Source organism: Aquarana catesbeiana, linkage group LG06 (genome assembly GCF_042186555.1).
Source record: "Aquarana catesbeiana isolate 2022-GZ linkage group LG06, ASM4218655v1, whole genome shotgun sequence".
Taxonomy (NCBI): domain Eukaryota; kingdom Metazoa; phylum Chordata; class Amphibia; order Anura; family Ranidae; genus Aquarana; species Aquarana catesbeiana.
The window spans coordinates 172,091,801-172,119,724 of record NC_133329.1 but is presented as its reverse complement, the minus strand read 5'-3'; the positions used below and the strand labels follow the sequence as shown (position 1 = coordinate 172,119,724).

Sequence of the window (27,924 nt, the reverse complement as noted above, 5' to 3'; positions counted from 1 at the left end):
CATTTTTTTTTTTTTTTCTTTTTTCAATTTTCAAAACTTTGTGACAAAAAGTGAGGTTTGCAAAATACTCACTATACCTCTCAGCAAATAGCTTGGGGTGTCTACTTTCCAAAATAGGGTCATTTGGGGGGGGGGGGTTGGGCCACCTGGGCATTCCATTGCCTCCGAAACTGTGATAGGCAGTGAAGAGTGAAATCAAAAAGTTACGCCCTTAGAAAGCCTGAAGGCGGTGCTTGGTTTTCGGGGTCCCATACGCTGCTAGGCTCCCAAAAAGTCTCACACATGTGGTATCCCCGTACTCAGGAGAAGCAACAGAATGTATTTTGGGGTGTAATTTCACATATTCCCATGGCATGTTTGAGCAATATATTATTTAGTGACAACTTTGTGCAAAAAAAAAAAAATTTGTCTCTTTCCCGCAACTTGTGTCACAAAAATATTCCATGGACTCGACATGCCTCTCAGCAAATAGCTTGGGGTGTCTACTTTCCAAAATGGGGTCATTTGGGGGGGGTTTGAACTGTCCTGGCATTTTATGCACAACATTTAGAAGCTTATGTCACACATCACCCACTCTTCTGACCACTTGAAGACAAAGCCCTTTCTGAGACTTTTTGTTTACATGAAAAAATTATTTCTTTCTCGAACATCACGGGACACAGAGCCACAGTAATTACGGATGGGTTATATAGGGTATCACTGGTGATTGGACACTGGCACACCCTATCAGGAAGTTCAACCCCCAATATAATCCCTCCCCTTGCAGAGATACCTCAGTTTTTTCGCCAGTGTCTTAGGTGATGGACGTGTAAAGATGTCCTGTGCTGAGCTCCAAAGGGAATATCCTATATCCTATACTGGGGCAAGCCAGGCAGACCGGATCCATTCAAAGTGTCCTTTCTAGGCCGAATTGGATGGTACCCGGGCCTCGTGTCAAAAGAAACAAGGTTTTACCTGTAACGCTTCTCTTTTTAGAGAGCTGGACCCCACAGATCAGAAAATGGCTTTAAACCTCCTAATTTCTGGCCGGGTGCTTTACAGGCCCAGAACTGCAGGATCCCCCTATTCGTAGGGGGCCCCAGTCTCTGACGGTTTTTCAAACGGAGCCCACTGTGAGAGGTAAAGATTGGGTCCGTGTAAACTGAACCCTGCGGCTGGATAAGGTAAGAGGAGATTCCACAGAATTTTCTAATTCTAGTAGGTTTCTCCTTTAAGGTAAATGCATGCTATGCCTATTGTGACCACCGGGGGCTGCCAAGAGCACAAACCTTCACATGCCAACGTCTGTCTCAGTGTTCATGCTGCAAGCTTCAGCGTCTCAGGCCGGTGTTCTGCCGAGAAAGTTCCGCTCGGCGGATTAGTTCCCCCCTCTACTGCGCATGCGCAGTAGAAGGCGGCGGAAATAGCCGAAGCGGAACAGCTGAAAATCAGCTGTACACGGCGCCTGTAAGAGGGCCCCTCGCGGGCTCGCTTCGCTCGCCACGCTTCGCTCGCCACGCTTCGGGCACGGCCTCGCTGCGCTCGGCACTTTTAGATTCCCCCTCTAGGTCCACTTGGATAGTGGGGAAGGAACCTGGACCCAGAGCGCAGGTGCCGTGTACAGCTGATTGAAGCGTTTGAGCTTCGGCTATCTCCGGCGTCCGACAGTAGTACGTACTGCGCAGGCGCCGCGCCTGCGCAGTACAGGGGGGGGAACCTATCCGCCGAAGGAACTTATTCGGCAAGACACCGGCTCCACGGTAGGATGGATGGGGGGATTTCTCATGATTGAATGTTCCCCCCAGGCTAGAGGGAGACCACAGGGGTCTAGAAAGAGGTTATACCGCTCGGGCACTGCTGCCTCGGCCGCCATTACCGACCATTGCCGTTTTTAGGCAGGCTTCACTACCAGCTTCTCTCCCTCCTCCCCCTCCCCGTCAGCACAGGTGCTTAGACTCCCACTCAGGCCAGCTGCAGGCTATTAAGGCACTCTGTACAGGTGCACACAGCCTTTGGAGAAACACAGAGCTGACAGGTCGCATGTAAGGTGGGACACAGGCATTCTCCTAGGCAGCATTTACTGAAGTAACACCAGACTGAGCATTGGGTAGCAAGGATTTTAGCCAGACTACATCGCTCAGCAGTCAGTGTTCATTTGTATACCTCACACCTTGTTGCTTTGCACTATGGGTAGAAGAGGTTCAAGCACCCCAAGAACCAGAGACACTAGGGGATCTCGTTCAGGTTCTGAGGGCCCCCTGTCTGCAGCATCCTCCCCTTCTGAAGGGCCAGGGACGGCTAGCCAGGGAGAGCCATCGGAGTCAGGGGCTACACCTGCTTCTGGCACTTCAGCCCCTGTATATATTACACAAGAGGTTTTTTCCTCAACCATTAATGGTCTAGAGGAAAGATTAATGGCCGTGATTACAGCTTCACTCAGTGGAAGAAAACGTACTAGGCCTTCCTCTGTTCCCCAAGACCCTCAGGAAGAGGAGCTCTGGGATAAGGGGAACGAATCCCCTTCAGAGGATCGGGATAGGACGGATGATTCCTCTTCTGAGGAATCAGGTGGAGAGGGACCCTCTGCGACTTCCCTAGAGGAGAAAGTCTTAGTGCAGATCCTTACTGGATTGGTCTGCTCCACATTTAAGTTGCCCCTACCTGAAACTGTTAAAGAATCCTCTTCTGCTTTGGGGTCACTGAAACCTTTCCAAGCAGCACAGGCTTTTCCTGTTCATAATTTACTTGAAAAGCTCATTTATTCTGAGTGGGATCACCCAGACAAACGTTTTCTTCCGCCGAGAAAGTTTTCAACACTTTATCCGATGGAAGAAAAGTTTATTAAAATGTGGGGAATACCGGCCATTGATGCCGCCATTTCCTCTGTAAATAATAGTCTGACTTGTCCTGTAGACAATGCTCAGATGCTCAGGGATCCGGTAGATAAAAAGATGGAATCCCTATTAAAGGATGTTTTCTCCTTAGCAGGTTCTGTGGCCCAACCTGCAGTAGCAGCAATTGGAGTCTGTCAGTACTTAAGAGACCATGTTAAACAGGTCATCAAAGTATTACCTGAACAGCAGGCCCAGGGGTTTGCTAACCTTCCTGCGGCCTTATGTTATGTTGTTGACGCCATTAGAGATTCTATTGTGCAAACCTCTCGTCTTTCACTGGGGTTAGTGCATATACGTAGAATCCTATGGTTGAAAAATTGGTCAGCCGAAGCACCATGTAAGAAACTCCTGGCGGGATTTCCATTTCGTGGTGAAAGGTTGTTTGGAGAGGACTTGGATAACTATATCAAGAGAATCTCTTGTGGGAAAAGCACTCTCTTACCTGTTAAGAAGAAGAGTAAGCGTCCCTCTTTCAAATGGACTCTTTCCCCAGCGCTGGGGGCTTCAGCCTCCAGGCAGTCTCGACGGCCTCCTCCATCTGGGTCCAGAGACAAGAGTCAACCCCAGGGACAAAAGAAGTCCTGGGGGAAGAAGCCTACTAGGCAAAACACTAAGACCTCTGCATGAGGGGGCGCCCCCGCTCCCTTGAGTAGGGGGAAGACTGCGACAGTTCTCAGGGCTCTGGCAGGAGGATTTCCAGGACAGATGGGTAATATCCACGGTAACCTTAGGGTACAAGCTGGAGTTTCAGGAATTTCCCTCTCCTCGGTTCCTCAGATCAGGTGTTCCCAGAGACCCAGAAAGGAAGCAGTCGCTCCGTCTAGCGTTAGAGTGACTTTTGTTGCAGGAGGTCATTATGATGGTTCCCGCAAAGGACCAGGTATTGGGCTTCTATTCCAACCTTTTTACGGTCCAAAAGCCAAATGGGGATGTCAGACCCATTCTGGATTTAAGGGTTCTGAACCGATTCTTAAGGATTTAATCCTTCCGCATGGAATCAATTCGGACAGTAGTTCCCACCCTGCAGGGAGGAGAATTTCTGGCATCGATAGACATCAGTGATGCATATCTGCATGTGCCCATTTTTCCTGCTCATCAGAAGTTTCTGCTCTTCGAGGTAGGAGGGCGCCATTTCCAGTTTGTGGCTCTGCCTTTCGGGATAGCCACTGCACCTCGAGTGTTCACAAAGATCTTGGCTCCTCCTCTGGCCAGATTAAGGGCTCAGGGTATAGCTGTCATAGCATACCTAGACGACCTGCTCTTGATAGACCGGTCGGTAGCCTCTTTGAATGGAAACTTGAGGACCACGGTCAGGTATCTAGAACACCTGGGTTGGATCCTCAACCTAGAAAAGTCTTTCCTAAAACCAGTAAGAAGACTGGAGTATTTATGTCTGATTATAGATACAAGCCAGGAGAAAATATTTCTACCCCAGGCAAAGATCGCTGCTTTAAGGGAGCTGATTCTGGCAGTCAGGACCAAGAAGGGTCCCTCTGTCTGCCTTTGTATGAGGCTACTAGGGAAAATGGTGTCTTCATTCGAAGCAGTTCCCTATGCTCAGTTTCATTCAAGAATGCTGCAACACAGTATTCTGTAGACCTGGAACAAGAAGGTTCAGGCATTAGAGTTTCCGATGCATCTGTCGCATGTTGTGCGTCAGAGCCTCAATTGGTGGCTCATACCCGAAAACCTGCAGAAGGGGAAATCCTTTCTACCAGTTACCTGGACGGTGGTAACAACAGATGCCAGTCTGTCAGGTTGGGGAGCAGTTCTGGAACAGTCTGCGATCCAGGGGCTATGGTCCAAGACCAAGCGGACCTTACCCATCAACATTCTGGAGATCCGGGCGATATATCTAGCCCTAAAAGCCTGGACTATCAGGCTACAGGGTTGTCCGGTCAGGATCCAGTCCGACAATGCCACAGCAGTGGCTTATGTCAATCATCAGGGAGGCACCCGGAGCCGAGCTGCTCAGAAGGAGGTGAACCAGATCTTAGTCTGGGCAGAGATGCATGTGCCATGCATATCGGCAGTTTTCATCCTGGGAATAGAGAACTGACAGGCGGACTATCTAAGTCGCCAGCAGTTACTTCCAGGGGAATGGTCTCTGCATCCCGACGTCTTTTGGGCCATATGCCAAAGATGGGGGGTTCCAGATGTAGATCTCTTTGCATCCCGATTCAACAAAAAGATAGACAGATTTGTGGCAAGGACAAAAGATCCTCTTGCATGCGGGACGGATGCATTGGTGATTCCGTGGAATCAGTTCTCACTGATTTACGCATTCCCGCCTATTCTGCTACTGCCACGACTCCTTCGCAGGATCAGGCAGGAAAGGAAGTCAATACTTCTGGGGGCCCCCGCTTGGCCCAGAAGGACTTGGTGTGCAGAAATAGTAAGGATGACGGTGGGTTCCCCGTGGACCCTACCAGTACGCCCAGACCTGTTATCTCAAGGTCCAGTGTTCCATCCTGCCTTACAAATGCTAAATTTGGCTATTGAGACCCACGTTCTGAAGAGTCGTGGGCTCTCAGGTCCTGTCATATCTACCTTGATTAATGCAAGGAAGCCAGCTTCCAGGATGATTTATCATAGAATCTGGAAAGCTTATGTGTCCTGGTGTGAATCCAGAGGTTGGCATCCCAGGAAATATGTCATAGGTAGAATTCTTGATTTTCTACAATTAGGATTAGAGATGAAGCTGGCCTTGAGTACCATCAAGAGCCAGGTCTCTGCTTTATCAGTATTATTTCAGCGGCCACTTGCTTCGCATTCTTTGGTCCGAAGCTTTATGCAGGGGGTGATGCGTCTTAATCCTCCTGTTAAAGCGCCCCTAAACCCCTGGGACTTGAACTTGGTCCTGGCTGTGTTACAGAAACAGCCTTTTCAACCAATAAGTCAGATTCCTTTGGTCTTGTTGACAAGGAAGTTAATTTTTCTGGTGGCCATCTCTTCTGCTAGAAGAGTTTCAGAATTAGCAGCCCTTTCCTGTAAGGAGCCTTATTTGATTATACACAAGGATAGAGTGGTACTGCGCCCTCATCCTAGTTTTTTACAGAAGGTGGTTTCTGATTTTCATTTAAACCAAGACATTGTTCTGCCTTCCTTTTTTCCAGATCCCTGTTCTCCGGAAGAGAGATCTCTACATTCATTGGATGTAGTAAGAGCAGTTAAGGCCTATCACGGGCAACTGCTCAGATCCGCAAGACGGATGTTTTGTTTGTGCTGCCAGAGGGTCCCAATAGAGGACAGGCAGCGTCAAAAGCTACCATTTCTAAATGGATTCGACAATTGATCATTCAAGCTTACGGTTTGAAACAGAAGATTCCTCCATTTCAGATCAGGGCACATTCCACAAGGGCTATTGGTGCTTCTTGGGCAGTGCATCACCAGGCCTCTGTGGCTCAGATCTGCAAGGCCGCAACCTGGTCTTCAGTTCATACATTCACCAGATTCTATCAGGTGGATGTGAGAAGGCATGAGGATATCGCCTTTGGGCGTAGTGTGCTGCAGGCAGCGGTACAGGGTCCTCAGGTCTGATTGCACCCTACTTGGTCGTGGTTCCCCCCCCTTAGGTAGCATTGCTCTGGGACATCCCATCAGTAATTACTGTGGCTCTGTGTCCCGTGATGTTCGAGAAAGAAAATAGGATTTTTTAAAACAGCTTACCTGTAAAATCCTTTTCTTTCGAAGGACATCACGGGACACAGAGGTCCCGCCCCTCTTCTAATACACTATATTGCTTGGCTACAAAACTGAGGTATCTCTGCAAGGGGAGGGATTATATTGGGGGTTGAACTTCCTGATAGGGTGTGCCAGTGTCCAATCACCAGTGATACCCTATATAACCCATCAGTAATTACTGTGGCTCTGTCCCGTGATGTCCTTCAAAAGAAAAGGATTTTACAGGTAAGCTGTTTTAAAAAATCCTATTTTTTTTTTTTTTGCAAGAAAATTACTTTGAACCCCCAAACATTATATATTTTTTTTAAAGCAAATGCCCTGGGTGTTTCATTTTTTTTTCCCACAGTATTTGCGCAGCGATTTTTCAAACGCATTTTTTGGGGAAAAAACACACTTTTTAAAATGTTAATGCACTAAAACACACTATATTGCCCAAATGTTTGATGAAATAAAAAAGATGATCGTAGGCCGTGTACATGGATACCAAACATGACATGCTTTAAAATTGCGCACAAACGTGCAGAGGCAACAAAATAAATACATTTTTAAAAGCCTTTAAAAGCCTTTACAGGTTACCACTTTAGATTTACAGAGGAGGTTTACTGCTAAAATGACTGCCCTCGATCTGACCTTCGCGGTGATACCTCACATGCATGATGCAATTGCTGTTTACATTTGACGCCAAACCAACGCTTGCGTTCGCCTTAGCGCGAGAGCAGGGTGGGATAGGGGTGCTTTTTTTTTTTTCTTATCTTTTTTTTTTAAACTGTTCCTTTCATTTTTTTTTTTTTAATCATTTTTATTATCTCAGGGAATGTAAATATCCCCTATGATAGCAATAGGTAGTGACAGGTACTCTTTTTTTGAAAAAATTGGGGTCTATTAGACCTTAGATCTCTCCTCTGCCCTCAAAGCATCTGACCACACCAAGATCGGTGTGATAAAATGCTTTCCCAATTTCCCAATGGCGCTGTTTACATCTGGCGAAATCTAGGTCATGAAATGCTCGTAGCTTCCGGTTTCTTAGGCCATAGAGATGTTTGGAGCCACTCTGGTCTCTGATCAGCTCTATGGTCAGCTGGCTGAATCACCGGCTGCATTCTCAGGTTCCCTGTTGAGACAGGAGAGCCAGAGAAACACATGGAAGACGGTGGGGGGGGGGGGCATTCCCTCCCACTGCTTGTAAAAGCAGTCTAGAGGCTAATTAGAAAGCCGACCGCTGGCTGAAAAGAATGATACCAAGATGATACCTAAACCTGCAGGCATCATTCTGGTATAACCACTCAAAGTCGTGAATGGCGTACCTGAAGACAAAAAAATGGTTAACAATAAAATACAGTAAACGGTAAAGTATAAAAAATTGCATACCTGAAAAGCAAACATGATGAAACATAATAACAGTAAAACATTGCAGAATAGAATACAGTAAAAAAGAGCAGAACAATAGAGAGAGAATAGAGAGAGAGAACAATAAAACGACAACTATTTTTTATTTTTTTTATTTTATATATATTTTTTTTTTTTTTTACACTTTTTTTTGTAACTAACTTTTATAACTGTAACCAGTCCAGGTTCGGGTCTCTCAAAATGCGATGGCATCTTGGGAGACACTGTGAAAGTGTGCCTAGTTTGTGCAATGCTGTACCCTACGCTAATACTCAACTAGTGAATGGTAGCGTTCAAAACATTCACCAATGCAAAGACCAGGATTGTGAGGACAGCAGGGACAATAATAGCGGGTGTCACACCTATATCCACGCTTGCTGCAGACACAACATCTTTTTTGGGGGGGTTTGTTGGGTAGGGGTACTCTGGAGGACATAAAGAAAATGCCTCTCATGCAGCCGACTGCATTTGGTTGGGGATGTGAATGGGGGAAGTACGGATGCTGCAGAAGTGGTGGGTTCCCAATTAGGATTGGCGAATGCAGCAGGAAGGGCATTATGGGCACGACGGGCCTGTGTTTGTCTTCTTGGTGGCAGCGGGACACTACTTGTGCTTGCCACCTCACCAGCTTGAACTGCACTTATGGGACTTGCCACGTCACCAAGTGTTACTGCAGTGCTGATTTGACTACGACCAGGGTGTACTAGGCCGCTGGTGCTTGCCAGTTCACCAAAACGCTACCAAAAAAACTGTTAGTGATCGCAGGGATCAGGCCTGACTCTGCGAACGCTGCAGTTATGTGTTTAGTGTTTTGTAAGTGACAGTGATCGATCGATACTGCACTTGGGTGGACTGGACTGGACTGGGCTGGGCCGGGCCGGGCGGAGGGGCAAAACGCAGGTGCTAGCAGGTATCTGGGCTGATCCCCCTAACACTGCGTTTTTGGGAACTCTAAACTGCTGGGGATGCTAGTATAGATCTGATCGGATCAGATATTGATCCGATCAGATACTATACCACTAAGGGAGGTGTACGGTGCGTGCGTGGGTGTTAGCGGTACTGGCACTGACCTGACGCTGCCTGGGGCTGGTGCTTGCCAGTTCACCAAAACGCTACCAAAAAAAATGTTAGCGATCGCAGGGATCAGGCTTGACTCTGCGAACGCTGCAGTTATGCGTTTAGTGTTTTGTAAGTGACAGTGATCGATCGATACTGCACTTGGGTGAGCTGGGCTGGGCGGAGGGGCAAAATGCAGGTGCTAGCAGGTATCTGGGCTGATCCCGCTAACACTGCGTTTTTGGGAACCCTAAACTGCTGGGGACACTAGTATAGATCTGATCAGATCAGATATTGATCCGTTCAGATACTATACCACTAAGGGAGGCGTATGCTGCGTGCGTGGGTGTTAGCGGTACTGGCCCTAACCTGATGCTGCCTGGGGCGACGCGTATCACCGCCGGGCGATCAGGGGGCTAAACCTTTATTCAGTAATAAACGGCGGGTTCCCTGACACTATAAAAAATAAACGAACTAATCAGTGTCACCCATAACAGTTATACGGTGATCAGCGGTGAAAGGGTTAACTAGGGGGCAATCAAGGAGTTAAAACATTTATTAGATAGTATATGGGGATCCCTGTCGCTATAAAATGCTGACGGCGAACCTAAATATTTACCTCCCTAACTAGCGTCACCAGTGACACTAATACAGCGATCAGAAAAATGATCACTTAGCGACACTGGCGACGGGGGGTGATCAAGGGGTTAAAACTTTATTGGGGGAGTTAGGGGGGTACCCTGGACCTAAAGGGGGCTAACACTAACTGCCCTACCACACTAACTGTCACAAACTGACACCAATGCAGTAATCAGAAAGAAAAAAAAAAAACTGCTTGGTGTCAGTGTGACGGGGGGGGGGGGGGGTCGGGGGTGTAATGTATGCCTGGCATGTTCTACTGTATGTGTGTGTGTTGTGCACTCACATTACAGTCTTCTCTCCTCGGCGCCGGAACGGAAAATGCCGAGCCGAGGACAGATGACATAATTTCCTCTGCCTCTGTGTACAATACAGAGGCAGGGAAATTATTCCATTGGCTGGGAGCGATCATGAGAGGGGGCCACGAATGGATGGCCTCCCCCTCACCTCCGACCGCCGGGGAAGATTTGCCGACCGCTACAGGCACCGGGGGGGGTCCGACCGGACCCCCCACCCGCGAGCAGGCAAGGATGTACCTGTAAGTCCTTTTGCCTGCCCGTGCCATTCTGCCGACGTACATCGGCAACTGGTTAAAGAGGAAAATTCCTCCTTTTCATATTAAAGCGCACTCCACAAGGGCTGTTAGTGCTTCTTGGGCAGTGCATCACCAAGCCTCCATGGCTCAGATCTGCAAGGCCGCAACTTGGACTTCAATCCATACATTTACCAGATTCTATCAAGTAGATGTAAAAGGTCATGAGGATATCGCCTTTGGGCGCAGTGTACTGCAGGCTGCAGTATAAGTCCGCTGGTCTCTTAGTGCCCTACTTTTGTTGTGTCTCCCTCCCTTCAGTTGGCATTGCTATGGGACATCCCACATAGTAACTACTATGGCTCTGTGTCCCCTGATGTATGAAAAGAAAATAGGATTTTTAAAACCGCTTACCTGTAAAATCCTTTTCTTTGAAGTACATCAGGGAACACAGAGGTCCCTCCTTTCTTGGTATATACGTGTATTGCTTTGCTGCAAAACTGAGGCACTCCCAGTAGTGGGAGGGGTTATATAGGGAGTGCACTTTTTTGTCATAGGGCGTGCCAATGTCCATCACCTGTAGGTGGCCTATAACCCACATAGCAACTACTATGGCTCTGTGTCCCCTGATGTACTTCAAAGAAAAGGATTTTACAGATAAGCTATTTTAAAAATCCTATATCATCATTTTTGCTGTCTATTTCATAATTTTGTGTTTTTGTTTCCTTTTCATTTTCAGACCTATGTTGTACAGCTGGATTCCACTCTGCCTAAATCCCAATATGACTACACCCTGCCTCAGATATCCTTCAGTACTCATGGATACCACAAACACATCACTCTGACATTTAATCCTACGGTTAGTCAAGTACTGTTATGCTTTTTTTATACTGTTTTCCTGGGAAGCTGATGTATTTTGGTCTTATTGACAAACCGTTCTGTAGAAGATAAAGAAACAAATCTGTCTAAATAATACTGTATAGTACACTGTGAGTTAGAAATATGTACTATTATTTTTAGTTTTTCTTTGCTTTTTCTATAAAGATAATTCTCTGTAGCCAGCATCTATTCCCAGACTGGTTAGAGTTACTGTGTTCCATGGGTTGGAGGAAGCCTACATTACATTGCTTTTAGTAAACAAAGAGCAAATGCACCAACATAATATCTGTCCACCCACCTTTCCTGTGTCACCTTGACACCATGTCTTCTCAATCAAGCTTCACTGTGATGGGCAGTTTACTACTTCAAATGACATGGGTACGTGAAGGACCAGAACAAGGGTGTAAATGTGTATACCAGCATATAGGGTCAGTAGAGCTGTGATCCAAGCATATGTGCAGCTTGGGACTAGTCCAATTTCTATGAATTTGTAGCTTCTTGCTTTGTCTCCACTTCTAGCTTGCTCATTGGACAGTAAATTCATTGAGGTATCACAGGATTTTTTTTTTTTTTTAAACTGAACCAGGAAACAGTGGTGTTACTTTTTTACATTTTGTGTACCTCCTTATTAGGCCTCATGCACACTGGTTTCTTGTAATCAATGTTTCACCTGACAGGAGAAAATCAGCATTATAAACTCGCCTAAGCTGCGTTTTTCCAAACCAGTTTAGGTGAGCTTAGCAGTTTGGGCTTTCATTTCATTGGCCTGAATTTTAATGTATTCTGGCCATAGAAATAAACGCTGAAGTGCTAAAAGTGCCTAGCGTTTAGGTGCGTTTCAACATGTTTAACATCGTTTACACACGTTTAACAACATTCTGCTTTTTTTGTGGTCAATATTCCCTCTGCCGAGTGCGATTTTAGTGTGTTCAGAAAACATCCTCTAAACTCCCCTGCTACTAAATCTAATGCTGTCCATGTGTGCATGGACACATAGGATAACATTAGGGGAGTTCAACGGTAGAAACAAAAAAACACAACTAAACTCGCAGTGAGCATGAGGCTACTGAAAATGTAACCTGTGAATATCTATAATAATTTATTTCATTTTTATTTGTTTACAGAGAAAATTACCTGAACAGGATGTTGTTCAAGGCTCCTATCTTGCACTTCCATTGACTTTGCTTCTGCTGTTAGCTGGTTACAATCATGATAAGGTAACCCTTCACCATCAATTGTACTTCATTCAGGACTCCAGCAGCATACCTCTTTTACATGTTATGATTTACTGTGATTTGAGTCATCAAAAATCTGTAAACCTGAGTTTACAGAACAAAAAAAAACACCCACATTTTTTTTTTAAGTTAAACAGCCAGGTATAAATGTTGGTATTTTTTACTATCTATTGGTGAACAAATTACATTATAGCAGGTAAGATGAGGTCAGTGATCATGATGGTTGCATTATACCATGAGCTGAGCAGGACAGAGCGTTTTTTACAAAGCTTTAAAAGAGCTCATAGATAACTATGCAGTGATGGCACCCCTTGCAGGTCAGTATACACTTCCCAAATAGGAATTTCTGTAATACTGGTTTAGGTCTCAATCAAACAGCTGTATTGGCAAGAGTATTGACCGCAAGATTCTGCATAAAAAGTTTGTTCGTACTGCATCTGAACTCGTATGCAGTATCCTGTATATATCCGCATGAGCTGAGATGCGCACATTCCGTGCATGCACCCTACTGCGTGAATGACTCAGGGCCAAAATATAAACAATAGTGTGGAATCGGCAGCAGTGGCACCTGCTGATTAAACAGTGTTTACATTTACATGTCAGCCCTGAATGAGTCATTCATGCAGCAGCAGCACATACACTGCCGCTGCATAAATGACTCATTCAGGGCTGACATGTAAACAGTCAGTGGCACCTGCTGGTTACACACTATTGTTTATATGTGTGCAGCGTTAAAAATGTTTCAAAGGCGGGGCACATGAATGCAGAATTTTCTAGCCCTGGTTTGTGCACCTAAAGGTTGCAGACCAAAACAGCAGTGGGAATGGGCCCCAGTACATACAGTGCTGCTGTATTCAGATCCATAAAAAATACAGTTCTGAGCGCAGCAAATTGTATGCCCATTTGCTTAAGCATTTACTCTTAAAAATGCACCACAGAGAGGATTTTGATTTGCCCAGTTTGATCTGTTCTCTGTGCCTAGTTCTGCTCTCTATAGACCATACACTACCCTCTCCCTGGCTCTAGGTGCAATCTTGAGCACATTGCTTTGTTGCATGCAGGCACACAGAACCTCCAGATTGCTGCCTAGATATCACCAGTTTATCTAACAGCCTCAGTTGCGTGGTGGACCCATTCTTGTCCACAGCAACAGTCTCTCCACTGATTAAAGTTGAGTACCCCCACAGGGGTCCCCCCACCCTTATGGGGACTTGGGAAATGACAGGGGAAATGGGACAAAGGGGAGGCCAGCACACACTATGCGCAGAGCCAGGATATGCTTTTAAAAGAGGCTTCTAGTTCTTCCACCACAGGTGCACAATGGAAAGGTGGCAACTCACCACAGGTGTTTGACCACTTTTTAGAGTAGGTCAACTATACCAATTGATTCCTACTGCCAACACCACTCCGCTCCAATGGATGCTCCGGATGAAGCTAGGGCATAAAAATTGACTCCACAGGAGACGAGAGAGAAAGTCTCATAGTGTAGTATATGTAATAGGATTTAAAAGCAATGACAAAGGTAGTAGATTGCACTCACATGTTAAAGTGCCTAGCCTGGCACTGGGTAAAACGGCGTGCGTGGATCTGGCTAGTTCCTATCGTAGCGTGCATTTTGCATCCCTCTCGTAGGGGTAAAGCCTGGTGTGGGGTGACAAATCAGGACCCATAAGTGACGGATCCTCCGCTCTGACGTGAATAGCGTCTTCATGATATATACTGTATATTTACCTGTATGTTTTTAGCTCTCTTTTATTTTATCCTAATTTTTTTTTGTGACTTTTCACGTTTAAGGGGCAGCTTTATTTGCATATCCCTCACCTATAGGGTGCCAATTCTAGGTATTTATTTACTATAAAAGATGATATGCTGAGTAAATAGATGCATGTCACGCTTTAAATTTAATTTGCCTACGCCCATGGAACGTTACCAAATTACGGTACCTAAAAAATCTCCATAGGCGATGCTTTAAAAGCCTTTACAGGGTACCAGTTTAGAGTTACACAGGAGGTCTGGGATTAGAATTATTGCTCTTGCTCTGATGTTCACAGCAGTGCTTCACATGTTTGTCGCGATCACTGTTTACAAATGTGTAAGTATATCACCTACATATGTGTTCGCATTTGCACATAAGAACAGGGGAAGGGGGCGCAGGCTGCTTTAAAAAAAAATATATATATATATTTTTTTTTTTACTACACTATCTTTTTTTATTTTATTTTTTTATCAACCTTATTGTTTTATAATCAAGATTGGTTTGATCAGATGCTTTCACAAACTGATAACTGCTTGTTTACATCAGACCGAAACAGGAAGTGACAAAATCTTAGTCGCTTCTGGTTTCTGACATCACACAGTGGGATGAACAACATCAGTTCCTCTCACTGTGTCTAGGGAAGCTGATGCCAATGGTTGCTTCCTTACTGGGTTCCCCAATCGGATTGGAGAGTCCAGTAAAGGAGGGGGGACCCCTTCAACTGCCTATAAAAGTAAACCAGTGGCTGTATCACTTTCACATAAAATACTGGCTGCAAAAAAAAAAAAAAAACAATATCGAAATCATGGTTGTAGCCTCAACAATGATCCAAGTATGACCACTTCAGCCTTAGGTCGTTTATGAATGGCCTAAGGATGAGAAGTGATTAATGGAGAATCAGGTCTTGGTGAGTCATTAGACACCTTTAATAAAGTATATGTGAACCCTTACCTTGTAAACAACCTGTTCAGTTAAAATAGCAGTGAAAGGCAAAACATTTGTGTGTATACAGCATTTAAAAATAATTATAAATACAATTTTTTTAGTAATCACATAATCTCTGTTCTCAGCTACAAAGGGGCTTAGAGATGTGGGGGTGGAGAAACAGCAATACACTGATCTTCCCAGTTAATGGCTTTGCAGAGGAGCATATTAGCTTGGCCATTGGAGCATAGCCAGAAAATTGACCACACTAAAATTAATGTGCTCTCCTGCCTAGCGTGGTCACTTTAACCACATGCCGACCGGGCCATAGCCGAAAGACGGCGGCAGCACGGTCGGCTTGTTCTGGGTGGACGTCCGTGGGACGTCCTCCGGAACTCTCGCTCCCCGCGTGCCCGGTGGGGCGCGTGCACGATAGTGTCCGTGCTTGCCGGGTTCACGGGACCCGGCGCAACACGGATCGTGGTAAAGGGCCAATGACAGCGGCCCTTTACACGTGATCGCTCCCTCCAATGAGGGAGCGATCATAATGTCAACAGACTGGGGTCATGCAAAGGTCCCAGCTCTCTTCTCTCCTCACACCGATACAGAGTGAGAGGAGAGAAGAGAGATCGAGTGAAAAAAACGACTGAAATCGTGAGTGAAAGTACTACAGTGCCCAGCAGTGCCATACAGTGCCACACAAGTGCGGCTACAGTGCTAAATTGTGCCCTAGAGTGCCACCAGTGCCACTACACTACCCATCAGTGCCACTACAGTACCCATATGTGCCACTACAGTACCCATCAGTGCCACTAGTGCCACTACAGTACCTATCAGTGCCACTAAAATGTCCATCAGTGTCACTACAGTGCTCATCAGTGCCACCTCTGCCACTACAGTGCCCATCTGTGCCGCCAGTGCCAAGTCAGTGCTCCGTCAGTGCCACACCAGTGCCACTACAGTGCTCATCTGCCACCAGTACCACATCAGTGCCACCTGTGCCACTACAGTGCCCATTGGTGCCACATCAGTGCTCCATCAGTGCCACACCAGTGCCACTACAGTGCTCATCTGTGCCACCAGCACTACATTGGTGCCATCAGTGCCACCTGTGCCACTACAGTGCCCATCTGTGCTGCCAGTGTCACGTCAGTGCTCCGTCAGTGCCATACCAGTGCCCAGTGCCACTACAGTGCTCATCTGCCACCAGTACCACATCGGTGCCATCAGTGCCACCTGTGCCACTACAGTGCCCATCGGTGCCACCAGTGCCACGTCAGTGCACCATCAGTGCCACTACAGTGCTCATTAGTGCCAATACAGTGCTCATTTGTGCCATCAGTACCACATCAGCATCACTAGAGTGCTCATCTGCACCACTACATCGCTCATCAGTGCCACTAGAGCGCTTATCGGTGCCACTACAGTACCCAATAGTGCACATCAGTGCCCATAAGTGAGTGCTCATCAGTGGATCCTCATCAGTGCCCATCAGTGCTACCTTAGTGCACATCAGTGCCAGATAATCAGTGCATCCTCAGTGTGGTGCATTAGTGTACATCAGTGCAACCTTATCAGTACCCATCAGTGCACCCTCATTAGTACCCATCAGTGCACCCTCATTAGTACCCATCAGTGCACCCTCATTAGTACCCAGCAGTGCACCCTCATCAGTACCCAGCAGTGCACCCTCATCAGTACCCAGCAGTGCACCCTCATCAGAACTCAGCAGTGCACCCTCATCAGAACTCAGCAGTGCACCCTCATCAGAACTCAGCAGTGCACCCTCATCAGAACTCAGCAGTGCACCCTCATCAGAACTCAGCAGTGCACCCTCATCAGAACTCAGCAGTGCACCCTCATCAGAACCCAGCAGTGCACCCTCATCAGAACCCAGCAGTGCACCCTCATCAGAACCCAGCAGTGCACCCTCATTAGACCAGCCTCATCAGCACCCATCAGTGCAGCCATATCTGTCCAAGTGTCCCTACCACAGCAGTTTGTCACCACAGTCACCAGCATGGCAAAAAATTTTTTTTCCGCTGAGGAGGCATACCAACAGCTTAGCTTGACTGACGAGAGCAGCGGGGAGCTCTCGGAGTCTGCGTCTGATTCTGGTTCAGAATATGAACCCGTTGTAAGCAGTGGGTCTGATACAGAATCAGAGGAAGCGCAAAGTGTGCCTGTGAAACGAAGGCGCTCTGGCATGGAGCAGGCTACCACAAGTAGTGCTGTGGCATCAACCAGCAGCTCAGTGCCATCCACCAGAAATACAGTGGCATCAACTAGCAGCTCAGTTGCTTCCACCAGTAGCACAGTGCCATCCAGAAGAAATGAAGTACCAATGCAGCAAAGGCCAAGAACTAGCGGGGTGTCATCTCGGCCCCAAAGCATTAGGACCCATGCCGGCCTTCCCTATGCCCTTGAAAACCCTCTGTGGCTTCCCCCTAATTCAGGAGTAGCAAACATCCCCCCTTTCATCGCCCAGCCAGGTGTTCAGGTGAACACAGAGAATTTTGCCCCTATTGATTTTTTTAATTTAATTTTTACCCAAGACCTATTGTCCTCCATCGTGGCCCAGTGCAACCTCTATGCACAACAATTTATAACAAGCAACCCTGGTTCAAGTTATGCCCGTCCCCATGAGTGGAGAGCATTGACAGTGGAGGAATTTAAATTATTTTTAGGTCTAACATTTAATATGGGACTCACAAAAAAAATGAATTATACTCCTATTGGTCCACCAACCCCATCCACCATATGCCAATCTATTCATCCCTTATTATTTAAAATTCGGCCACTTCTAAATTTTTTCTCTGAGAAATTCCCCCAGTTATTCATCCCCGACCAAAATATCTCCGTGGATGAGTCATTGGTCCACTTCACAGGTAGGCTTGGGTTCAAGCAGTTTATCCCAAGCAAAAGGGCCCGATATGGGGTTAAGCTCTACAAGCTATGTGACCGAGAAACGGGGTATATCTACTCCTTCCGGGTGTACGAAGGGAAGGATACCCAACTGCATCCCCCTGAATGTCCGGAGTACATCGGAGTCAGCGGAAAGGTTGTTTGGGAGCTTGTATATCCACTTCTTAGAAAGGGTTACCACCTTTATGTGGAGAACTACTATACAAGCTTGCCCCTCTTCCGTAATCTTTACCGCAAGGACACTCCAGCGTGTGGTACAGTGCTGGTTAGGAAGGGGGTTTAAGTGCCCAGTTGTCAAGTGGTTAAAAAAAGAAAAGCGGGTGGACTGCCAGGATCACCAGGTATTTCACACAAAGGAAGCAGCACAGAACAGGATCTTTTTTAACACATAAACCTGGTACAGTGGGGACGGAAAGTATTCAGACCCCCTTACATTTTTCACTCTTTGTTATATTGCAGCCATTTGCTAAAATCATTTAAGTTCATTTTTTTCCTCATTAATGTACACACAGCACCCCATATTGACAGAAAAACACAGAATTGTTGACATTTTTGCAGATTTATTAAAAAAGAAAAACTCATATCACATGGTCCTAAGTATTCAGACCCTTTGCTGTGACACTCATATATTTAACTCAGGTGCTGTCCATTTCTTCTGATCATCCTTGAGATGGTTCTACACCTTCATTTGAGTCCAGTTGTGTTTAATTATACTGATTGGACTTGATTAGGAAAGCCACACACCTGTCTATAGAAGACCTTACAGCTCAGAGTGCATGTCAGAACAAATGAGAATCATGAGGTCAAAGGAACTGCCTGAAGAGCTCAGAGACCGAATTGTGGCAAGGCACAGATTTGGCCAAGGTTACAAAAAAATGTCTGCTGCACTTAAAGTGGATGTAAACCCAATGTCATCCTTTCTAAACTACTGCCATAGGGGTTATCTATAATAACTGTCAAATGTCTCCCCTCTGTCTGTTATGAGAGCTGAAAAACTGCATATTCTGTGGGTGGGTCTGTTGTCTGGAGCTCGGTGGGTGGAGTAGTGATGTCAGTAGACTCCCCGCCCACCTCTACACTCCCCTTGTCACTATGCATTTTCTCTGTGTATTTCTAACACTGAACTTCTGCTATGATCTCTAACATCAAGTGAAAAGAAAGGAAAGTAACCACATGACTTCAGCATGCCAAATCATGCTGAGGTGTGGAACAGCCAATCCTTGCAGAGCTGCTGAAGAAAGGAGTGGGGGAGGGAATTAAAAAATCATGCCTGTGTCTTAGGCTGTCACTCACAGCAAGGGGGAGTATTTGACAAAGTTTTTCTCACTTTGTCAAGATTTTTCTCACTGAACAATAAGAGGATTGCTCAGAGATGGATTAACTCTGTGTGGCAAGACTGGGCTCAAATGATAGGAAATCTTATACTCTACAGTATGATATATAAAAAAAAAATTGGGGGGGGGGGGGTTACATCCACTTTAAGGTTCATAAGAGCACAGTGGCCTCCATAATCCTTAAATGGAAGATGTTTGGGACGACCAGAACCATTCCTAGAGCTGGCCGTCCAGCCAAACTGAGCTATCAGGGGAGAAGAGCCTTGGTGAGAGAGGTAAAGAAGAACCCAAAGATCACTGTGGCTGAGCTCCAGAGATGCAGTCGGGATATGGGAGAAAGTTGTAGAAAGTCAACCATCACTGCAGCCCTCCATCAGTCGGGGCTTTATGGCAGAGTGGCCAGACGAAAGACTCTCCTCAGTGCAAGATACATGAAAGGCCGCATGGAGTTTGCTAAAAAAAAAAAAAAAAAAACACCTGAAGGACTCCAAGATGGTGAGAAATAAGATTCTCTGGTCTGATGAGACTAAGATAGAACTTTTTGGCCTTAATTCTAAGAGGTATGTGTGGAGAAAACAGGCACTACTCATCACCTGTCCAATACAGTCCCAACAGTGAAGCATGGTGGTGGCAGCATCATGCTGTGGGGGAGTTTTTCAGCTGCAGAGAGAGGATGACTGATTGCAATCGAGGGAAAGATGAATGCGGCCAAGTACAGGGATATCCTGGACGAAAACCTTCTCCAGAGTGCTCAGGACCTCAGACTGGGCCGAAGGTTTACCTTCCAACAAGACAATGACCCTAAGCACACAGCTAAAATAACAAAGGAGTGGCTTCACAACAACTCCATGACTGTTCTTGAATGGTCCAGCAAGGGCCCTGACTTAAACCCAATTGAGCATCTCTGGAGAGACCTAAAAATGGCTGTCCACCATTTACCATCCAACCTGACAGAACTGGAGAGGATCTGCAAGGAGGAATGGCAGAGGATCCCCAAATCCAGGTGTGAAAAACTTGTTGCATCTTTCCCAAAAAGACTCATGGCTGTATTAGATCAAAAGGGTGCTTCTACTTAATACTGAGCAAAGGGTCTGAATACTTAGGACCATGTGATATTTCAGTTTTTCTTTTTTAATAAATCTGCAAAAATGTCAACAATTCTGTGTTTTCTGTCAATATGGGGTGCTGTGTGTACATTAATGAGGAAAAAATGAACTTAAATGATTTTAGCAAATGGCTGCAATATAACAAAGAGTGAAAAATGTAAGGGGTTCTGAATACTTTCAGTCCCCACTGTATATTAGACATATATCAAGAATATGAAATGTTGGGGTAATATTAGAAGTCATAGGTGGAAAAAGCAGTCTTGACCAGTAAGAAGAATGCTAAGGTGCCGATAGTAAAGTCTGCCAGTTCTGGAAGACTTCCTTTCACCCCTCCTAGACTTCCGCATCAAAAGCCAAGTCCACTTAGTTCTGTTCCAAAGTCCTGGACATCAAAACCAGCCACGTTTTTCTCACAATAAAAGGGGCTGTATTACAAGTGGTGGGACATTGTTTGCCTTTTTTCAGCTTCCTGGACATTTTGGCTCCATTGGTCCAGCATGTGGTGTCTCAGGGTTACAAGCTGAAGTTTCGCTCCCTACTGCCACGCCACTTCCTGCCTCTTCAATGAGATTGCTGGTCCTCCAGACTCCCTTACAGCTACTTCACTGTTTGGGAGTGATTGTGCCAGATTCCTCTGAGGAATAGTTTCAGGCTCTTATTCAGACTAGTTTCTGGTTCCAAAGCCCAGTGGTAGTATTTCCCCACTCCAAACTTAAAGGATCTGGACAAACCTGGCAATTCCATCTACAACTACTGGACCCGCGAGAAGGTGTTATTTGTTTACTAGAACAAGAGGAATTTTTAGCTTGGTCAGTGATCAAGGATGCATACTTACATACTCCCAATTTCCCCCCACATCAGCTGCTTTCGCGATTTGTTGTGGGTTATCAGCACTTCCCGTCTGTATTTCTTCCCTTTTGGCCTGTGCACAACTCCTTGGGTCTTCACCAAGGAGCCTGCTGCTGCCCTCTCAAGTAATCCACATTACCGGATATCTTGATGAATCACTCCATTCCAGCCCTGGCAGCCAACTTGTGGCAGAGGATACAGACACCTCAGAGCTTTGGGTGGATTTTCAACTTACAGAAGTCTGTTGGATCCAACCCACCACATGGGCATAGTGTTGGGCCTGGTTTGTTTAAGAGGAGTCTTCAAAACGTTTCTTGCAACCCCACTTTTACAGGAGACCACCATCCACTAAGTGCTGTCCTTGGGATTAAGCGAGCCGAGTGGAAGCAGAGACTTCTGGCATCCAGCCTAGCTCTTCACCTGTCAGCTGGCCACAAAGTGATCTGGACACTGTGGCTGCTCATCCATTCTTTCCTTGTGACTGTGTTGTGTGTTCAGTGCCCACTTTCTCATGGACTGTATGTGGTCTCTCACATTTTATTTTCTGAGTATATACTGCTGCTTTTAAAAAAGCTGTCAGATCTTTTTACTACACCAAAGGTCTGTGTTGTTTTCTCCCTTCCCTTGTATTTGTCTTCACAGGTGGAGTTCCCTTTCCCTGATTACAGCGGCCTTACTCCTAGAGTGTATTAGTTATGAGTCTAGGTGTTGCTCAGTAGTTCACATTAATTATTGCTGTATTTATATTTATAATTTGAGGCCATATTCATGTCACACATAGCCTTCTGGTTTTATTATGGTCAATCCAGGGAGAGTGTAGCGCTCTGAGCCTCCTGGTATAAGGCTTTTTGTTCGCATTCCTGGAGTAGCCAATAGGCGAGTGTACTTTCTCAGTCATAAGCTGCTGATTTAGGGGGAATGGTCTCATCATCCTAAAGTGGTCCAGGACATCTGTCAGCACTGGGGGACACTGGACATAGATCTGTTGACATCCCATTTCAACAGTAAGGTGGTCAGATTTGTGGTCAGAAGCAGGATTACAAAGGCCTTTGCAGTGGACGCACTGCTGACCCTCGGGATCATTTATGACTGATGTACGACTTCCCTCTATAACCTTTTTTTCGACTGCTTCGCAGGATCGGGATGGAGGTCATTCAGTTTATCTTGGAGGCACCAGTTTGGCCCAGAAGGACTTGGTTTTCTGGCATTCTTCAATTTATGGAAGAAACTTCATAGGCACTTCCAGACTGACTAGACCTGCTGTCTCAGGGACCAGTCCACCATCATGCTGCATGGGCGCTTGCTTTGATGGCTTGACTGTTGAAACCCAGTTCCTGAGAGATCCGGTCTTTCTGACTCCGTTATTGATACGTTACTTTAGTGCTGCATGATTAATCGTTAAAGAATCGAGATCAGCATGCTACCCCCTCACGATCTTAACACAGAATTTTCCCGAATCTGTGCAGAGAGTTCTCTGCTCACAGCTGACAGCTGTCAAAAAACAGAAACAAACTAGGCAGCCTGCCAAGTTAATCACAACATCTCTTAGGCGAGATAAAGAGAAACATTGTAGCACTATGGGGTTTATTTACTAAAGGCAAATCCACCTTGCACTACAAGTGCACTTGGAAGTGCAGTCGCTGTAGATCTAAGGGGGACAAGAAATAAAAACAGCATTTTTGCTTACCCATGATTGGATGATAGAAATCAGCAGAGCTTCCCCTCATTTCGCTCTTCCCCTCATTTCGCTCTTCCCCTCATTTCGCTCTTCCCCTCATTTCTGCTCTTCCCCTCATTTTTGATCTTCCCCTCATTTTTGATCTTCCCCTCATTTTTGATCTTCCCCTCATTTTTGATCTTCCCCTCCCCTCTTTTCGATCTTCCCCTCCCCTCTTTTCGATCTTCCCCTCCCCTCTTTTCGATCTTCCCCTCCCCTCTTTTCGATCTTCCCCTCCCCTCTTTTCGATCTTCCCCTCCCCTCTTTTCGATCTTCCCCTCCCCTCTTTTCGATCTTCCCCCTCCCCTCTTTTCGATCTTCCCCTCCCCTCTTTTCGATCTTCCCCTCCCCTCTTTTCGATCTTCCCCTCCCCTCTTTTCGATCTTCCCCTCAGATCTACGACGACTGCACTTCCAAGTGCACTTGCAGTGCAAAGTGGATTTGCCTTAAGTAAATAAACCTCTTAGTCCTTTTAGATCAAAGGAATGAACTTCGGTCTGTAAATGAGCTCAGTTTAATCACGTAAAGTCTAAACCTTTTTTTCTGACACTTGTTGCTTACAAGTTAACCATTTGCCGACCAGCCGCCGTCATTAAACTGCGGCAGGTCAGCATGATCCCACGAACCATCATAGCTGTATGTTGGCTCCTTTAAGCAGGATAGCAGGCGCGTGGTGCTCGTGAACGGCGATCGCGATGACAGCCGGCCAAGTGCGTTCACAGGCACGAGAGGCAGAACAGGGATGTGTGTGTGTGTTAACCCCTTGATCGCCCCCTAGTGTTAACGCTTTCCCTGCCAGTGACATTTATACAGTAATCTGTGCATTTTTATAGCACTGATCACTGTATAATTGTCAGTCGACCCAAAAATGTATCAAAAGTGTCTGATGTGTCTGCCATAATGTCGTAGTCTCGATAAAAATCGCAGATCGCCGCCATTACTAGTAAAAAAAATAATAATAATAAAAATTCCATAAATCTATCCCCTATTTTGTAGATGCTATAATTTTTGCACAAACCAATCAATATATGCTGCTTGCGATTTTTATTACCAAAAATATGTAAAAGAATACATGTCGGCCTAAACTGAGGGAAAAAAAATAGCTTTTTTTAAAAAAAAAATGGGGATATTTATTATAGCAATAAGTACAAAATATTTGTGTTTTTTTTTTTTTCAAAATTGTTGCTCTTTTTGTTTATAGCGCAAAAAATAAAAACTGCAGAGGTGATCAAATACCACCAAAAGAAAGCTCTATTCAGTTAAAGCAATGCAGTGCCATATCACAAAAAATGGCCTGGTCATTGAGCAGCCAAATCTTCCAGTGCTGAAGTTGTTAAAATCAGTATTTTTTGCTAGAAAATTACTTGGAACCCCCAGACATACAGTATATATAGAGATAGATAGATATTTGCAGAGACCCTAGAGAATAAAATGGCAGTTGTTGCAATATTTTATGTCACACTGTATTTGCTCAGCTGTCTTTCAAACGCAGTTTACTGTTTACAATTCAACCGAAGGGTGCTGGCAGCAGGAGGGGTTATATGGGCTTTCTTAACTTTGTTTGCCAGTGTCCTTATCTGAAGGTAGCAGCATATAACCCATGGTCCAATCTTAAAAAGTGCCTGTGTCCTGTACTGTACGCCAAGAAAACTATTTTACAGGTAAATCAAGTATCCCTTTTTATAGACACTTGGCAACTAGAGTGTTAAGTATTTGAGTCTCAGAAGGCAACATGTATTTTAGCCCTACAGGTTAACATAACTGGTTTTGTTTAGGCTGAGCCAACATTTTGTTTTATAACTTTACAAATACAAATTTGGTTGCCTTATGTCAAAAAAAAAAAAAAAAATTAATTCTGGAGTTAGGAATTTTCACCTTTCTGGGGCATTCCTGCAGTAATGGTTTCTTTTGTGACTAACTTGGTTTACTCTTCGCAATTGATTAGGAGCCTATATAATGACCACTGTGTTTCTGTGGTTTCTGATTGTATAAAACCCCATATACACGAGTTGAATATTGGGTGGTATCGGCCGGTTCAATAGAAACCTGCTGACATTCGGCCCGTGTACGGCAGCCGGTCCAGCATTTGTCAATCGACATCTGATTAGCGCTCTCAGCAAATGGCCATTCCCCCTGTGAGAACACAATAGCTCAGCGGGGAGATCGCTGTTCTAACATCAGATTGTTCATATAGAATCTCCTCCCGAGCTCTTTGCTGTATTTCTTTTCGTTCAGACTGCTTGTTTGAATGAAAAAAAAAATGATAATGTGTACCAGGCTTAAGATGTTTGGGTAGACAAGATCTTTTGAGCCGTCCTTCATGCTTTGTTAACCTGACGTGTAAACCATGTTAGGCTAGGGAAGAGTTTTTTGACTGTGACATGAGCTACAGTCGTTAAACATCTACTTTTATATTTCTTGTATCCTAAATATAGCTGTAAAGTGGACTTAATAATAATCACGTTTCAACAGGGCATACAATGCATTAAAAAAAAAAAAAACAGTGCTTCTAAGCTTCCACTTGTAACCTAAAACCTAGGCAGCATAGATTGTGGCTGAAAGGATCCTTGCTGGCCTTTTATAGGTCAATAGGGACTGCTGCTGGTATGGTAACTGCACAAAGACAAATGCATCAACAAGATGTAACATTTTTGCTGCACTACCAAACAGAAAAGCAGAGCTTGCCTGTGTAGTCGCTGCCCCTTGTTTTACCAGGGCTGGTGCAAGGATTTTTGACACCCTAGGCGAAACCTAATTATACCAGCCCCCCTCCCTGTATACCACTCTCCTTCACAGCTGCCCCCCTCCCTGTATACCAGTCTCCTCCACATCCCCCCTCCCTGTGTACCGGATTCCTCCACAGCCCCCCTCCCTGTATACCAGACTCCTTCACAGCCCCCCTCCCTGTATACCAGACTCCTTCACAGATGCCCAGCTCCCTGTATACCAGTCTCCTCCACATCCCCCCTCCCTGTATACCAGTCTCCTTCACAGCCCCCTCCTTGTATACCGGACTCCTCCACAGCCCCCCTCCCTGTATACCGGACTCCTCCACAGCCCCCCTCCCTGTATACCAGACTCCTTCACAGCCCCCCTCCCTGTATACTAGACTCCTCCACAGCCCCCCTCCCTGTATACCAGTCTCCTTCACAGCCCCCCTCCCTCCCTCTGTATACCAGTCTCCTCCAATTTTTACCTCACAAAGCAGGTAGAAGACAGAGGATGCTGCATGTCCGAGCAGAGGGCAGAAGATGTTCAGATTTCCATTTAACAGATGATTTGTTGTTAGGACCGCCCTTAACAACAAATCACAGGCATTTTAACTTGGGAAAAAATGGACAGCTCCTGCCTTCTGCTTGGACATTCTGTCTTCTACCTGCTGGATGAAACCGGCGGCAGGGGAAGGAGGAATCACACGGAATAGGAGAGGACACCTAGGCAGGCTGTTCTACAGGCTTACTGTCTCCTGCACATGCACTTCTCATTACCTCTAGCAGCAAAAGTCTGCAGCTACCACTGGACCTAGCAGTGCAGGGAGCTCAGTTTGCACTGCCTCGTACACCTGAGCAGAAGGGCGGGGGCATTTATCTTGGAAGCAGCAGCACAAATGAAACACCTGCTCACTCCTCACCACCACATGTAGCCAGCATGGCGACCCCTACTGATGTGTGCTCTAGGCTGGCGCCTACCTTGCCTAGTGGTAGCGCCAGCCCTGTGTGCTACTATACTGTATACTTAAAAACAGGACATAGAACATTATGAGACATTACTAATGATTATTTACAAATTAATAAAATGTATGTTAAACACTCCTGTAAGAATTTGTGTTTTTTGTCTATATCTGAGATGGCAAGACCATCCAAAAGTGACTGCCCAGTTTTTAGTCAACTCTGGTGTGTTTTGTAATATTTTCAACTTTTAATTTTTATTTTGTTAGATACACAGGGGACCAACTATAACTGTTAAACACTCATACTAGTTAGCATATTTTTGAGGTGCAGAATTGTGTATATACTTTTGGTAAGCATCACATTAGTAGGGAAGATTTTCTTTTACAGCTTTAATGAGTTATTTTCTATCCTTTGCCAGTTGATTCCCCTGCTGCTGCACTTGACAAGCCGTCTGCAAGGTGTACGTGCGCTTGGACAGACAGGAGCTGACACTGGCAATCCAGAGGACGCAAAGAGACTTCAGAAAAGACAAAAGACACGGAGGACGTAAAGAAAAAAGCTTCATGGTGTGAAGTGACATCAAAGTCATGCTTGGACCCTTGGGACATGTTAAGAAAACTCTTTTCTCTAGAAGAAACCAGACTTCAAATACAGTTTTACATGATCCCATTTTTTTCTTTAAATACAGACTGACTTGTTTTGTACATTTTGGATGTCCGTGAAAAGATTCTAAATTTAATTTAGCTTGGAAATGAACAGATGTGACCACTTTTTGTAATTTTCAACTGAAGATAAGTTATTTTTTATCATCACTGAAAAACTTGTTGACATACTTGACCCTTACCTTATGTAAAATGAATGCATCTCAAACCGATTTCCCAAGGAAGCTCCAATAAAAACGGCATGATTTTCTTTTTAACTTACGGTGTTATATTTAGTTTCCTAAATAATGAATCTGTGTTTCATGAGTCGGATGATTGGCTTTTTCTTAATCATTGTTTTTAGTCACAGTGATTGTCTCTAAGCCATCTGCCATATCTGGAAATTAAATATTTGCCTTATTTGTTACTAGAATGGCCACACCAATTATTACAGCAGTAGCATTTAGTGTTGTCACTGTGCAGATTCAGAGCAAGACAAGCTGAGTATGCAGAAGAAGTAGTAATTTCATATTCGCGGTTAGAATCGGGATCGTGGAGTATATCTTACTGGGTTAAAGCCAGGGTCAGAATTTAGGGGGTTAACTACGCATTTGGGAGGGTATGTAGATAAAACCCTTAGTGATGCCACCCACTGGCCCTTTGAGTAGGTCTCAATGCTGGGAGGTGGGACAGAATTCCTGATTTATGTGATCACAT

At 45.4% G+C, this 27,924-nt stretch overlaps 1 protein-coding gene across 2 annotated transcripts in view; it reads left to right on the top strand.

The window, feature by feature from the left end:
- Positions 1–27,485, top strand: part of LOC141101794 (BOS complex subunit NOMO3-like) — a 365,568-nt gene extending 338,083 nt beyond the window's left edge. For both annotated transcript variants that reach the window (XM_073591128.1, XM_073591127.1), the window contains 3 exons: positions 10,910–11,029; positions 12,174–12,266; positions 26,985–27,485. In XM_073591128.1, the coding sequence (XP_073447229.1) occupies positions 10,910–11,029; positions 12,174–12,266; positions 26,985–27,116 (345 nt within the window). In that variant the 3' untranslated portion in view covers positions 27,117–27,485. The remainder of the gene's footprint in view (positions 1–10,909; positions 11,030–12,173; positions 12,267–26,984) is intronic.
- Positions 27,486–27,924: the final 439 nt, after the last annotated feature.